Raw genomic sequence first — 11627 nt, forward strand, 5'->3', positions numbered from 1 at the left:
CAAGTCTGTGTAATTTTCGTGAGTGTCTTTGGTCAAGAAATAAAACCTGGAAATTCTGCCTCTTCAACCCGTGTCGGTTATTATTCGTCATCGCTATTGTCCAAGCAAACGGCGTATTTTACACAAAGGTTATCACCGTAGTAGTTTTCTAATTATTTTTAAAAATATCATTTGTACTGGTCGTCTTGCAGCAGTTTTCCTCATTTAATTGTCAGCTCTCACATGGCAGCAGTTTTGTGTGTTATTTCCATTTAACGAATATCAAATTATTTATTGTAGATCCAGCCCAATATGGAAAATAAAACGGCGAAGAGATTGGTAAGCCAGTGGAAGCAATTATACATTTTAATTCACAAACTGCAAGATTTGGAGCGCTTAGAACCTTCCGCAATACGTGCTATGGCGATTTTACCTGTGTGAATTTACTGATTTCAAGATAAACAAAAAATGACTAAACAAATAAAAGAGTTATGGATGGTAGTCTATTCTTGCTATCTAAGCCAAATCTAATGTAATTGATAGATGCGTTTTCTTTTTCGATCTAATGTGTTATCTATGATATTTTTTATACAATCCATGGACGAAGACGAGCAGGTATATCAGAAGAAGGCAAATGAAATTGGAAAAACAATCTGTGGTTGCCTCGCAAATTTGCAATTCAAACCGAAAAATCACGGCTACTTTTTAAAATCTTTCAGAAGAAGAATGGGGAAAAGTTTTCCATTACAAAACTGTTGACAGGACCAAGAAGAGGGTACCAAGTATTTCCAATACCCAGCCTGCAACAAGAATTATAAAAAACTCAAGAAACTTATTCAGACATGAAAGAAATTGCAGCAACAATGAATTTCAAACAGTTTACCCTCGTGAAAGTTGCAACATCAGAACATTGACTGAAGATGGTTTCGAAATTCACAGGGCTAGATTTCACCCAGAAATCCATGTATCAGAAAAGTCAGATTTTGGTAAAATTTATTACAATTTTTGTGTAATTCACCTTCATAATGTTAGTTACTTTTTCACAGGAAAAAAATCTGAGAAAGAGAACCCTATATGAAATTACCAATTGAATTGAGTTAGAGTGTTGTCTTCCAAAGTCCGAACGAAATTCGTGCACGTATCGCCTTAAGATGTGATTTCCCAAAGTTTATGGAATATGTAAACAAGGCAGCTAGCCAACAACACATTCCGTTTTCAAGACGTTACATTCATCAACGAATTCCCAATAACCGGATACATTCCTACGAAAACAAGAAATATTTTCAAATTTGTTATGCATCACGTAGGTCCAAAAATTGGGCATACTTCTGTTGTGATACAGAGAAACTCTTTTCAAAATGAAGAATGTGTTGAAAGCAGCATAATCAATGAAACATCCATCCCCCTTCGAAAAACATATGGGAACCTCAAATCTCATCAAGTGAAAGTACATCAGTTTGTGTGAAATCCGGTAACAAATTTGAAGAGAATGAATGGCCACCATGTTGCAAAACGCGGAAGACCACAGAGAACGTTAACGGAAAAGTTGTGTTTTGAAGAAGGGCTATGATGAAAAAGTGACCGTTTACTACATGCTGAAATTTCGCCTCTAAATATGGACGCATAAAAAATATTCTTTTGCAAAGCAACAACCATGGATTCAATGTCTTCGTTTATTGAATTTGAAACCCTGGATGCTGGAAAACTATTGGTTTCTTCTAATTCAAAGCGATCCAAGAAATCCAAGTACAACATAATCACAACAAAGGATCCAATTGTTCTGGTAATCATTTAAAAAAAGTTCCAATGGCAAGTATATGCTAATGTTCATTTTCTACAAAAAGAAATTGCAGATTTTTATCATGAATAAAAGAAATACTGTTCGAGTATTACAAGTAGAAAGAGCAGCATTTGGCAAGAATTCTCCGAAAATTACCGATGTACCAAATTCCCGTCTCTTTTTTTATGAGTTCTTTTTTTAAAACACAAACATTGAAAACTGTCATCCAAAAAATGTTTTTTTTTTTTATATTAATTGAAAATGGCAAATCTGTTACAATATATTTCAACGTGGTAATGTCTCACCCTCCTTTGTCCCCAACCTCACCATTTCTACTGCACACCACTTCCATGGTATCTCTTCTCCATATATCCTAAAATTGCTCTAGCTGCAGCAGTTTTCCTTTGCTTTTTAAAGTTGTTCTCAAAACAGCAACAGTTGATATTCTGTATCTCTTGTCGTATCTTCCCATCTCAATCCAAACAACAAATTCCATTAGAATGATGCCAGTTAATATACAAGATATTCTACAGTCTTGCAATGGAAAAATTTACGTCGAAGACATTGAAGCGAATCTAGTACGATGTTTCCATGTATATCATTTTTTGTAATACTAATTTCCTTTGTATTTATTTTATGTAATTCAGATCACATTTGTTGGTACAATAGAAAAAAATTAACCAAAATTAAATTGTATATCCCACATGGTTAGAGAAGATACGGGCGAGATCGAGGTTTTACTTTGGATTAACGTTGGAACAGCAGTAAATTAATGTATTCAAGATATTGATTTCCCGATTAATTTTGTAACTCTTTCATTTCGTTTTTACAAAGAATGACACAGAAAAATACCGAATAAAATTTCGAAAAGGTAATATAAGGTAAAATTTGGTAACGTGCTGCAATTTTAATACGTTCTGTTAAATTTGTTTTCGATTGTTGAAAGAATTTTGTTCCGATGTAGTATTTCATTTTTTACTTATTAAAATTAAAATTTTTTCATTTTCAATTCATTTTTTACAATTATTTTTAATAATTAGCATTTCCCTGTTTTTTATATGTATTACATTATATGTTTTTTTTCCAACCAGATGTTTTATACCAGCAATTAAAGATGTTAGTGAAAGTAATCCACATTTACGATTTCGTTTGCGGACGGCAATTTCCACACATAACTTTCTATGAGGAGGTGCAGGAGCAGCCGATGCAACTGATTGTGCCAAATTTATTTTTTCTGTGTTAATTGCCACGTACGACCGTAGCAACCATAGGCGTCAATGGAGTGACGACGAGGCGATGTGTTTTTTTACAGACGAATGTGAAAAATTGTGTCTGGAATTGTGTTATTACAGAGGGTAATGGTATACAAAATACTGTACGTTTGCATGATCATAAAGATCAGTCGCTCGCCAGTCTAATGGTTGACAAAAAATTGGCTGTTGCTACGGAGTACTGGTTTCCAGAAAAATTTGAGGACGAGAAATCGTCCCATTGCTAGGGGAATACGACTCAAACCCATATCAACATTCTTCCCGCTGGCTTCAATATTGGTGCCAGCCACGCTGCAAATCCAAGGTCCATGTTTCCATGTTCCTGTAATTTGTAACATTTGCATAATTTCTATTATTATAATATTTATTTATCAAAATATTTGTTAACCAAAATGTCGAGAAATAACGACTCTGTTTCTATCTTGTATTGAAGAGAGAATACAGTTTGAAAAAGTAGTAACAGGAGTAAATAATTAAGAGGGAGAGAGAAACTGCGAGAGAGAGCAGTGCAACCTGCCGTGATGCGGGCAAGCGAATTCTGACAAGAGTGTTTGTAATTCTTAAATGTAAAATTGCAAGAAGCTTGGCTACCATTAAATAGCAGGTTTGTAATGAAAAACAAAAACAATTTTGCCAAACTTAAAGGAAGTAACGTGGGGATCAGGCTCTACCCTAGTGCAGTTAGGAAATGGAAGTTAAAAAAAAAAGAAGATGAAATTTACAGAATTATTGAAAAATATAATGAGTTAGTCAAACGTAATGCCGCAACAAAAAGAATATTAGAACGACAGCGACGGCGATTTTATTATTCTATTGTGTACAGTCTAAAGGAAACTCAATCTCGTGTTCAAATGAAAGAAGAGACTAATGCTGCCTTAGAGGAAGAGCAGCCCAGTTCCCAGTTGACGAATAAAAGGAAACTTATTGGTAATGAGTTAACGGCCAGGCGGCGGGCGGTTTTAAGGCGTCTGTAATTCTTAAATGTAAAATTGCAAGAAGCTTGGCTACCATTAGATAGCAGGTTTGTAATATAAATATTGTAATATAAAAACAAAAACAATTTTGCCAAACTTAAAGGAAGTAACGTGGGGATCAGGCTCTACCATAGTAAAGTTAGGAAATGGAAGATAAAAAAAAGGAAGATGAAATTTACAGAATTACTGCAAAATGTAATGAGTAAGTCAAACGTAATGTCGCAACAAAAAGAATATTAGAACGACAGCGACAGCGGTAAGTAAAGCTTTTAAAATTCCGCTGTAATCTAATTCTAAAGTGTAACTTTGGTTATACTTTGGTTTTCTTTTGTCGAAGTTTTCTTATTTTTCTTATTCTATTGTCGAAGACAACAGAGAACGTTAACGGAAAATTTGTGTTTTTGAAAGGCTATGATGAAAAAGTGACCGTTTACTACATGCTGAAATTTGCCTCTAAATATGGACGCATATTTGTTAACCGAAATGTCGAGAAATAACGACTCTGTTCTATCTTGTATTGAAGAGAGAAAACAGTTTAAAAAAGTAGTCACAGGAGTAAATCATTAAGAGGGAGAGAGAAACTGAGAGAGGGAGCAGTCCAACCTGCCGTGATGCGGGCAAGCGACTTCTGACAAGAGAGGGCGAGAGAGCGAAAACCTGCGACCTACTCTCGGCGGAGCCAAGGGAAATTTTTTCGCACAACGCCATCTAGCGGTCAATTATAGAACTACATGTAAAAATTCCCTTTTCTTGCTCCAAATCGCGGAAATTTTCTTCGCTTATTCTTCGGTAGGTGGTTTAATCGTAATTTTTAAAGGAGATGAAATTGGAAATCAATGGAAATAAATATCTAATGATTAGCTATAGAATTTTGGTTGTCAAAGCAGGGAAAAGAACACATTTGTGATTCTTCGAGGCAGTTAAAAAAAAAGAAAAACCGACAAGCTATCTATTAGAGAAATTTACAGAATCGGATCCGGACACCGAGCGGTAAAAGGAGGCAACAAAATTCAAAACCAGAAATTTTGTAAATAAAATATAAAATGTGTTTACAAAATAGGGGAGGACGCGGGGTTATGTTGTCCAGCATTGGACAAATGATCCTGTGACTAAACTATTTAGAAAAAACGAATGAAAAAATTATTTTAATGTGAAGAAAAAAAGGGTGGTTAGGATAGAAAAATTCTAATTTTCATTCGTGAGCTTTATTTGTGTTCTTGAAACCTATAAGAACATTGATTTTCATCCAATTCTTTTACAAAATTATCACATTTTGAGAAAGGGATCGCCCATAAGTGCCGTGTACTACTAACTACCGGCTCACTACTAAACCTGTTTAATTATTTAATATTTCATAATTTTGCAATAGAATTGAATGAAAATCAATAATAATCAATAATCAACTATTTCCGTAAATTCAGAGATGAGGAGATGGGCCACTCTGTGTAAAGTCCAGCAGTCAGGATGGTTTTAAACGTGAATGGGGGAAACTACTGGGAAATGCTTCCGGAGCTCGCCGAAAGGAGCAGTGCAGTCGAATTCATCTTCTAGGGAGGGGGAGGGGAAAAATGTCGACTGCTTGACTTAACAAAGAGTAAGCCATCTCCTTATCTCTCCCATACTTAATTTTATTCTAATACAGTAAATATTAATTTATTTGTTACATAAATTTATTTCGTTTTTAGATTTGAAATCAAATTTATCCTCAGAAAAGTATATTTTAATGATCATCAGTCACTAAACCGATTTTCGTGTTCTTCACTAGAAGAATATAAAGTTCAGTGGTAGAATTTTCAGTTTCTTCCTCAGAAGTTTCAAATTCCAATTCTGTGTCATAGTTTGAATCAGTAACACATGTGAAATTAGAAAAATCGTTGTTACAATTAAAATTAAATATTTCGAGAGACAGTTGAATTTGTGAATTAATCCGTTCAATTTCTGAATGTGCCATGGCTTTTTTTCCTTTTCCAAATGCTTTTTCCTCTTCTTTGGAATGTGCTGGTTGTTTCAATGATGAACGTTTCTCAGTTAGAAATCGAACGTAGCTGATCATTTCGTTCTTGGTCAGTATAACTTCCTCGTTCGCTCTTTGCAAGAGCATCCAACAATCAACAACGTGATATTTATCGGCATAGGAAACTGTAAAAATAATTAATTTAATTATTGTATGAATAAATTATGCTTATTATACGTTTACGTGTTGGAAACTGAGTATCGTTTTCATTTATAGCTGCTTCCAAAGGAAAAACCCCTTTATTGCAATTCTCGTAATAGATTTCCAGGTCTTCATTCTTTGAATTTAGAAGTTCTATCGTTTCTAGAGCTTTTTTCTTAGTTTCAGTTAAAATTCGCCTCATCTTAGTCCGATTCTTCAAGTTTTCTGAATATGTAAAAGTTTTGTTTAAAGACAAGAAATTCCGGCATACTTGAGAATAAATTACCTGCTTCTTTAGGTATTTTTATGGCAACTGTTTCCAGTTGAACATAAAAACCTTCCAGCATCTTAATTTGTCAACAGGAGTATTCCTAGTTCTTCGTTGGTTAATAGTTTCTTTAGCTTTTCTCTCAAGCTCATTATAAATCAATGGGAGATAAGAATATTTTATGTTTTTTTATTGCAACAGTTCATCAAGTTTTACATTGCTTTCTCTTATTTCCTTTCTAGCCTATATACATAAATGTATCTGTAAATATTGATAATTACATTAAATATTTACTCACCCTCTCCAATTTTTTGCGTAAGAGGAATGGCATTGTATGAATTTTATTCCAGTTCCAATAGAGAATGGCTAATGTTAGGAAACCGGATCTGTCTAAATAATGTACAGTTACACAAATTAGAAGTATCATTATATAATTTCGTTTAAGCTATCTTACTAATTGTTGACATATACTTGAGAACATAGGCATAACGATACAACTCTGAGAATACTTGTTCATGCTCCTCTCCCCCAGTTAATCCAAGTCCTTTTGTCCATCGGGGATTCCAAAGAACCTGTTATAATGTAAATTTCAGACAAAGTTCGTCACATATATATAAAAAAAATAGTACCTGGCAAGGTAATTGGTGTGCCATTTGATCGGTAAAATTCCCTTCATTTCATGTGTTAGCATCATATATTCTGGTAATTGTGGACCAACTTTTTGAATCATCCATTGTGATTATATTGAATTGTGATTTTCCAGTTGTCAACATTGTTATTATCAACTTAACGAATTAAAACTCTTTGCTTCCTTCAACACAGCTCTGTACATGTCTTTTTAAAGAATTGCAATTTTTAGTTCTAGCTACAGAATATCTCTTAGTGTTGCCGGGGACATATTCATGCAATGCTCTTTTCATAATTTGTCAACTGGGAATTCGTATAATTAATCGAGTGAAAAACCACAGGACATTTATAGTAGTCCTAGTATTATATTTTTTTGCTTTACCTGGGTTTATTTCCTAAACTAATGTTATCTTTTATGCAGGTATGGACAAGGCTGCTTTACATTTCACATTTCTCACGACAGCAAATATAGTGATCAAGCACGTCTCCGTTCTACAATAAATATTCATATTACATCATTTTCTATATTGCTATATAGATATTTCCATAGATTAGATTCCTCTGTGTCAACCAAAGAATTTTGAAAATATGTAGCCTACATCTAAATGCACACTCGAGTGATTTGATAATTCCTGTCCTTTTTCGTTACACACCACATCGTTCATCTTTTGATTGCTCCAAGAGTTTTAATAGCTTTGGCCAATTCGCTTTTAATATTCACATTCGAGCGGTAATCAAGTTCATTATGAATAAATTTGAAACATTAATTCAATTCACTATCAGTGAAAACACCTTACACTAAGGAGTAACCCCAACAGTAAATTAACATGTATTGCTTTCAGAAAACAAAGGGAACGAAGGGACGGAACGAAATGAATTAACCAAAAAATACCACTAGAATGAGCTTCCTAACATGAAAACACAAGCAGCACGAGCATTTGCTAACGTGGTTGCAAGTGTGTTTTTCGTCTTCAGTTTGGCGTTTAGTACTTTTGTTCACTCTGGCGGCCTCTTTTAGGGCCCCTGAGCCGTTTTCGTTCTCTTTGGCTAAACTTGCCGTCGAGTGGAAGTTGTGGAGACGCCAGTTTGAGTATTATATTCTGGTCACTCGCAAGGATGAGAAGGAAGAGAAAATTCTGGTGGGTGTTTTAATAACGCTTCTTGGGGCTGAGGCCCTGAAAATTTTTGACACGTTGGTGTTTGCCACGACAGGCGATGACAAGAAGATAAAGCCAGTGCTGGACAACTTTGGTGACCATTTCGAGCCCTTTAAAAGCGAGGTCTTCGAGAGATTCAAGTTTTTACGTCGTCATCAGCTGCCAGGCGAATCGTTTGACTCTTTGATAGTGTACCTAAGAGGCATGAAAAAAGGCTATAACTATGGCACATCAGTTGAGTCAGTGCTACGTGATCAAGTGGTGTTGGGAGTAGGAGACTCGCAAATGGCGGGAAAAGTTTCTCTTTGAAAAAACGCTAGACCTTGCCATATCGTCCGGTCATGTGAAGCTTCACCTGCCCAGCTTACACAGATGAGTTCTGATCTTACTGTTTTCTGACAGGAGGATTCGATGAATTGGGTAGTCGACAAGCATGGCCGAAAAAGTCGTGGTGGAGTTCCGCAGGGGGTCGGCAGTAGTGGTGCGGCCAGAAGATGATTGATTGTTCGGGGGTTAGACGCCGTCACGCTAAAGGCATGTTTGGCCAATCACATCACTTGTTTTCAGTGTGGAGTAACTGGTCACTATTCTTGGCGCTTCCCCAATACTCAGCCGGGTCGGCAGCAGAATTTTCCTCGAGGGTCAACAACGTCGGAGTCATCTCGTGTTGGTGTGAGGCCTGCTCAAAAAGGTACAAAAATGCAGCTTTATTCGTTGGAAGGGGAGTCGGGCGGTGAAGGAGGAGAGTGGTTAGTCGAAGAATATGTTTTTAACGAGCTCCGACATGAACAATACTCGTCGTTAGAGAAGAATGAGTGGAGTGAGACATTGAAGGTGGACGACGTCAGCGTCAAGTTTAAGCTGGGCTCGGGGGCTTCTCGCAACGTTCTGCCCAGCGAAGTGTTTCATCAGTTGCCAACACGGCGACAACGTCTCCGTCCTGGACCACGTCTGCACCGGCATGGGGCAAAACATGAATATTTAACAGTTCTCGGCCTCCACACAGCGAAAGTGGTGATTCGTGGTGTGGTGCATATAGCGGTTTTTTTGCGGTGTTTGATGAGCCAGGCCAGTCATCCATCCTGGGACTTCCATCTTGCCATAGACTCAACTTGATATGGCGTGTTCATTCCATGGAAGTTGATCCACTTCCGCCGATGCCAGCCGTTGTAACGGAGTTTTTGGGCGTGTTGACGGGCCTGGGTAAACTTCCGGCTGAACATCACATACGGTTGGCCACGGGTGATAATGCTGTGGATCCCGTAGATTCGGCAGCCTGAAGACTTCCATTCAGCCTTAAGGAGCTAGTGTACACCAAACTGGTTCAAATGGAGACTGACGGTATTATTGTTCCAGTCACAGAGCCTACGGGCTGGGTGAGCCTTCTGTTGGTGATGAGCAAGCCGGATGGTGACGTCAGACTCGTTCTGGATCCTGCCAATCTCAACAAAGCAATCCTCCGAAAACATTTTGCGGTCCCGACGGTCGAAGAACTGTTTGCTAAAATTGGCAAGGCGAAGTTCTTTTGTAGTCTTGACGCGGCGTCGGGATGTTATCAAATTCCGCTTTCATAAGAGTCTTCATACTTGTGCACTATGGCAACGCTCAAGGATGCTTTCGTTTTATTCGGATGCCGTTTGGGATAAAGTCGGCACCGGAAGTGTATCTACAAACTATTTCGGAGTTGTTTGGTGACCTTTCGGGTTTTTTGATTTACTTTGACGACTTTTTGGTCCCCTGCGAAACCACGGAAGAGCTTCATTTCAATTTACGTCAAGTGCTTGTTTGGTGTCGCAACACAACCTCAAGTTCTAGCTCGAAAAGTGTAAATTTTTCTTAAAGGAGGTGCTGTGTCTTGGCCACATCATCGGCGAGGGCGTGGTCAAAGTTGACCCATCCAAGGTGGAGGCAATCGTCAATATGCCGGAGCCTAGTGGCAAAGCTGATTTGGTCCGTCTTCTGGAAATAGCCACGTATTTGGACAAATTTTGTAACAACCTGGCCGGCGTTACTCGTACCCTGCGAGATTTACTGAAAGAGTCGTCTGCATGGGTCTGGGAGGAGCCGCAAAGGGCTGCGTTGGCTAAATTGAAAGAAATTATGTCTTCGTTGCCCACCCTGCGCAGGTTTGACTTTGAAGTTCCAGTGGTGTTGTTGGTGGACGCTTTACCAACAGGAATTGGTGCGGCTTTCCTTCAAGACGGCCAGCCGTTGGCTTATTCGTCAACGTCGCTTACCCCGACTCAACAAAGCTACTGCTAAATCGAGAAGGAGCTACTGGCAGTAAAGTTCGGTCTGCTACGGTTCCGGCAATATGTGTATGGTCGGCAGGCGATGGTGGAGTCTGATCACAAGCCGTTGATGGGGCTTTTGGATAAGGCAGTGGCTGATTATTCTCCTCGGATCCAACGTATGCGACTCCAGCTCCAACGTTTTGATTTCAGGTTGGTCTACAAACCTGGGAAGGAGCTATTTATTGCAGATACTCTGAGTAGAGCTCATATGCCAGCCCTGTTTGCTGATAACGTCACGGAGGGATGCCAGGAGCAAGTACATACAGTCCTGGATCACATTTTTCCTCGGCGTGATACTCGATCCCGCTATGCTAAGGCCACTGCGGACGATCCGGCGCTGCAGTTGGTGAAAGAGTTGCTCCTGTCTGGCTGGCCCGAGAAAAAAAGTCATTGTTCCATCCCTGCTAGTCCGTTCTGGAATGTCCGTCATTCGCTTAGTGAAGTGGACGGTCTGATTCTCTTTGGACAACTTTTAGTCGTTCCAGTGTCCTTGCGAAGGGAAGCAATAGAAGGCATTCACTTCGGCAATTTTGGTAAAGTGAAGAAGGTGAGACGGGCCAAATCGTCTGTTTTCTGGCATGGCTGTGATGACCACATCGGCAACATGGTGGCCAGTTGTGCTACCTGCCAGAAAAACCGCCACAAACATCCAGCCTTGCCCTTATTTCCAGTTCGTCTTCTAATTTCATCCGTTTCAGATGGTCTCCGCGGATATCTTCCAGTTTGCTGGGGTTCATTATTTGCTTCTAGTCGACGAATACAGCAAGTGGCCATGTGTGGAAAAAATGAAGTACCTCACGGCGGCTTCTAAACACAAAACCAAAAACGATAGAATCATAACCATGAGAGCAGAGAAAAATCCTGATTTAACTTGATCAGGGGAAAAATACTCATACCCAAAATATCTAGTGGTCACATTCAACAGAATAAAGGAAAGAGAATAAAAAAACAAGCGAATAGAAAAACTGACAGCGGTTGCCCGTTGCCGTGTTCTTTCTTAAAGTGACGCTGCCCGTTCAGGCCGGCTTGGCTGCCCGTCACCCGTCTCGCGCCCAATTCCTCCGTAAACTGCTTCTAAGACACGCGTTCAGTTTGGATGTCTACCTCTTCCTCTAGTAATAG

At 38.6% G+C, this 11627-nt stretch overlaps 1 protein-coding gene across 1 annotated transcript; it reads left to right on the forward strand.

Annotated features, from left to right (window-relative positions):
* Window positions 1-10545: 10545 nt before the first annotated feature.
* LOC124341471 (uncharacterized protein K02A2.6-like) lies at window positions 10546-11316 on the forward strand. The gene has a single exon (XM_046794560.1). The coding sequence runs from the start codon at window positions 10546-10548 to the stop codon at window positions 11314-11316; it is 771 nt and encodes a 256-aa protein (XP_046650516.1).
* Window positions 11317-11627: the final 311 nt, after the last annotated feature.

This window comes from Daphnia pulicaria, chromosome 1 (genome assembly GCF_021234035.1).
Source record: "Daphnia pulicaria isolate SC F1-1A chromosome 1, SC_F0-13Bv2, whole genome shotgun sequence".
NCBI lineage: Eukaryota > Metazoa > Arthropoda > Branchiopoda > Diplostraca > Daphniidae > Daphnia > Daphnia pulicaria.

Excerpts from the sequence above, each read along its gene's own strand:
- LOC124341471 (XM_046794560.1), top strand. The coding sequence starts at position 10,546 with ATGGTGGAGTCTGATCACAAGCCGTTGATGGGGCTTTTGGATAAGGCA.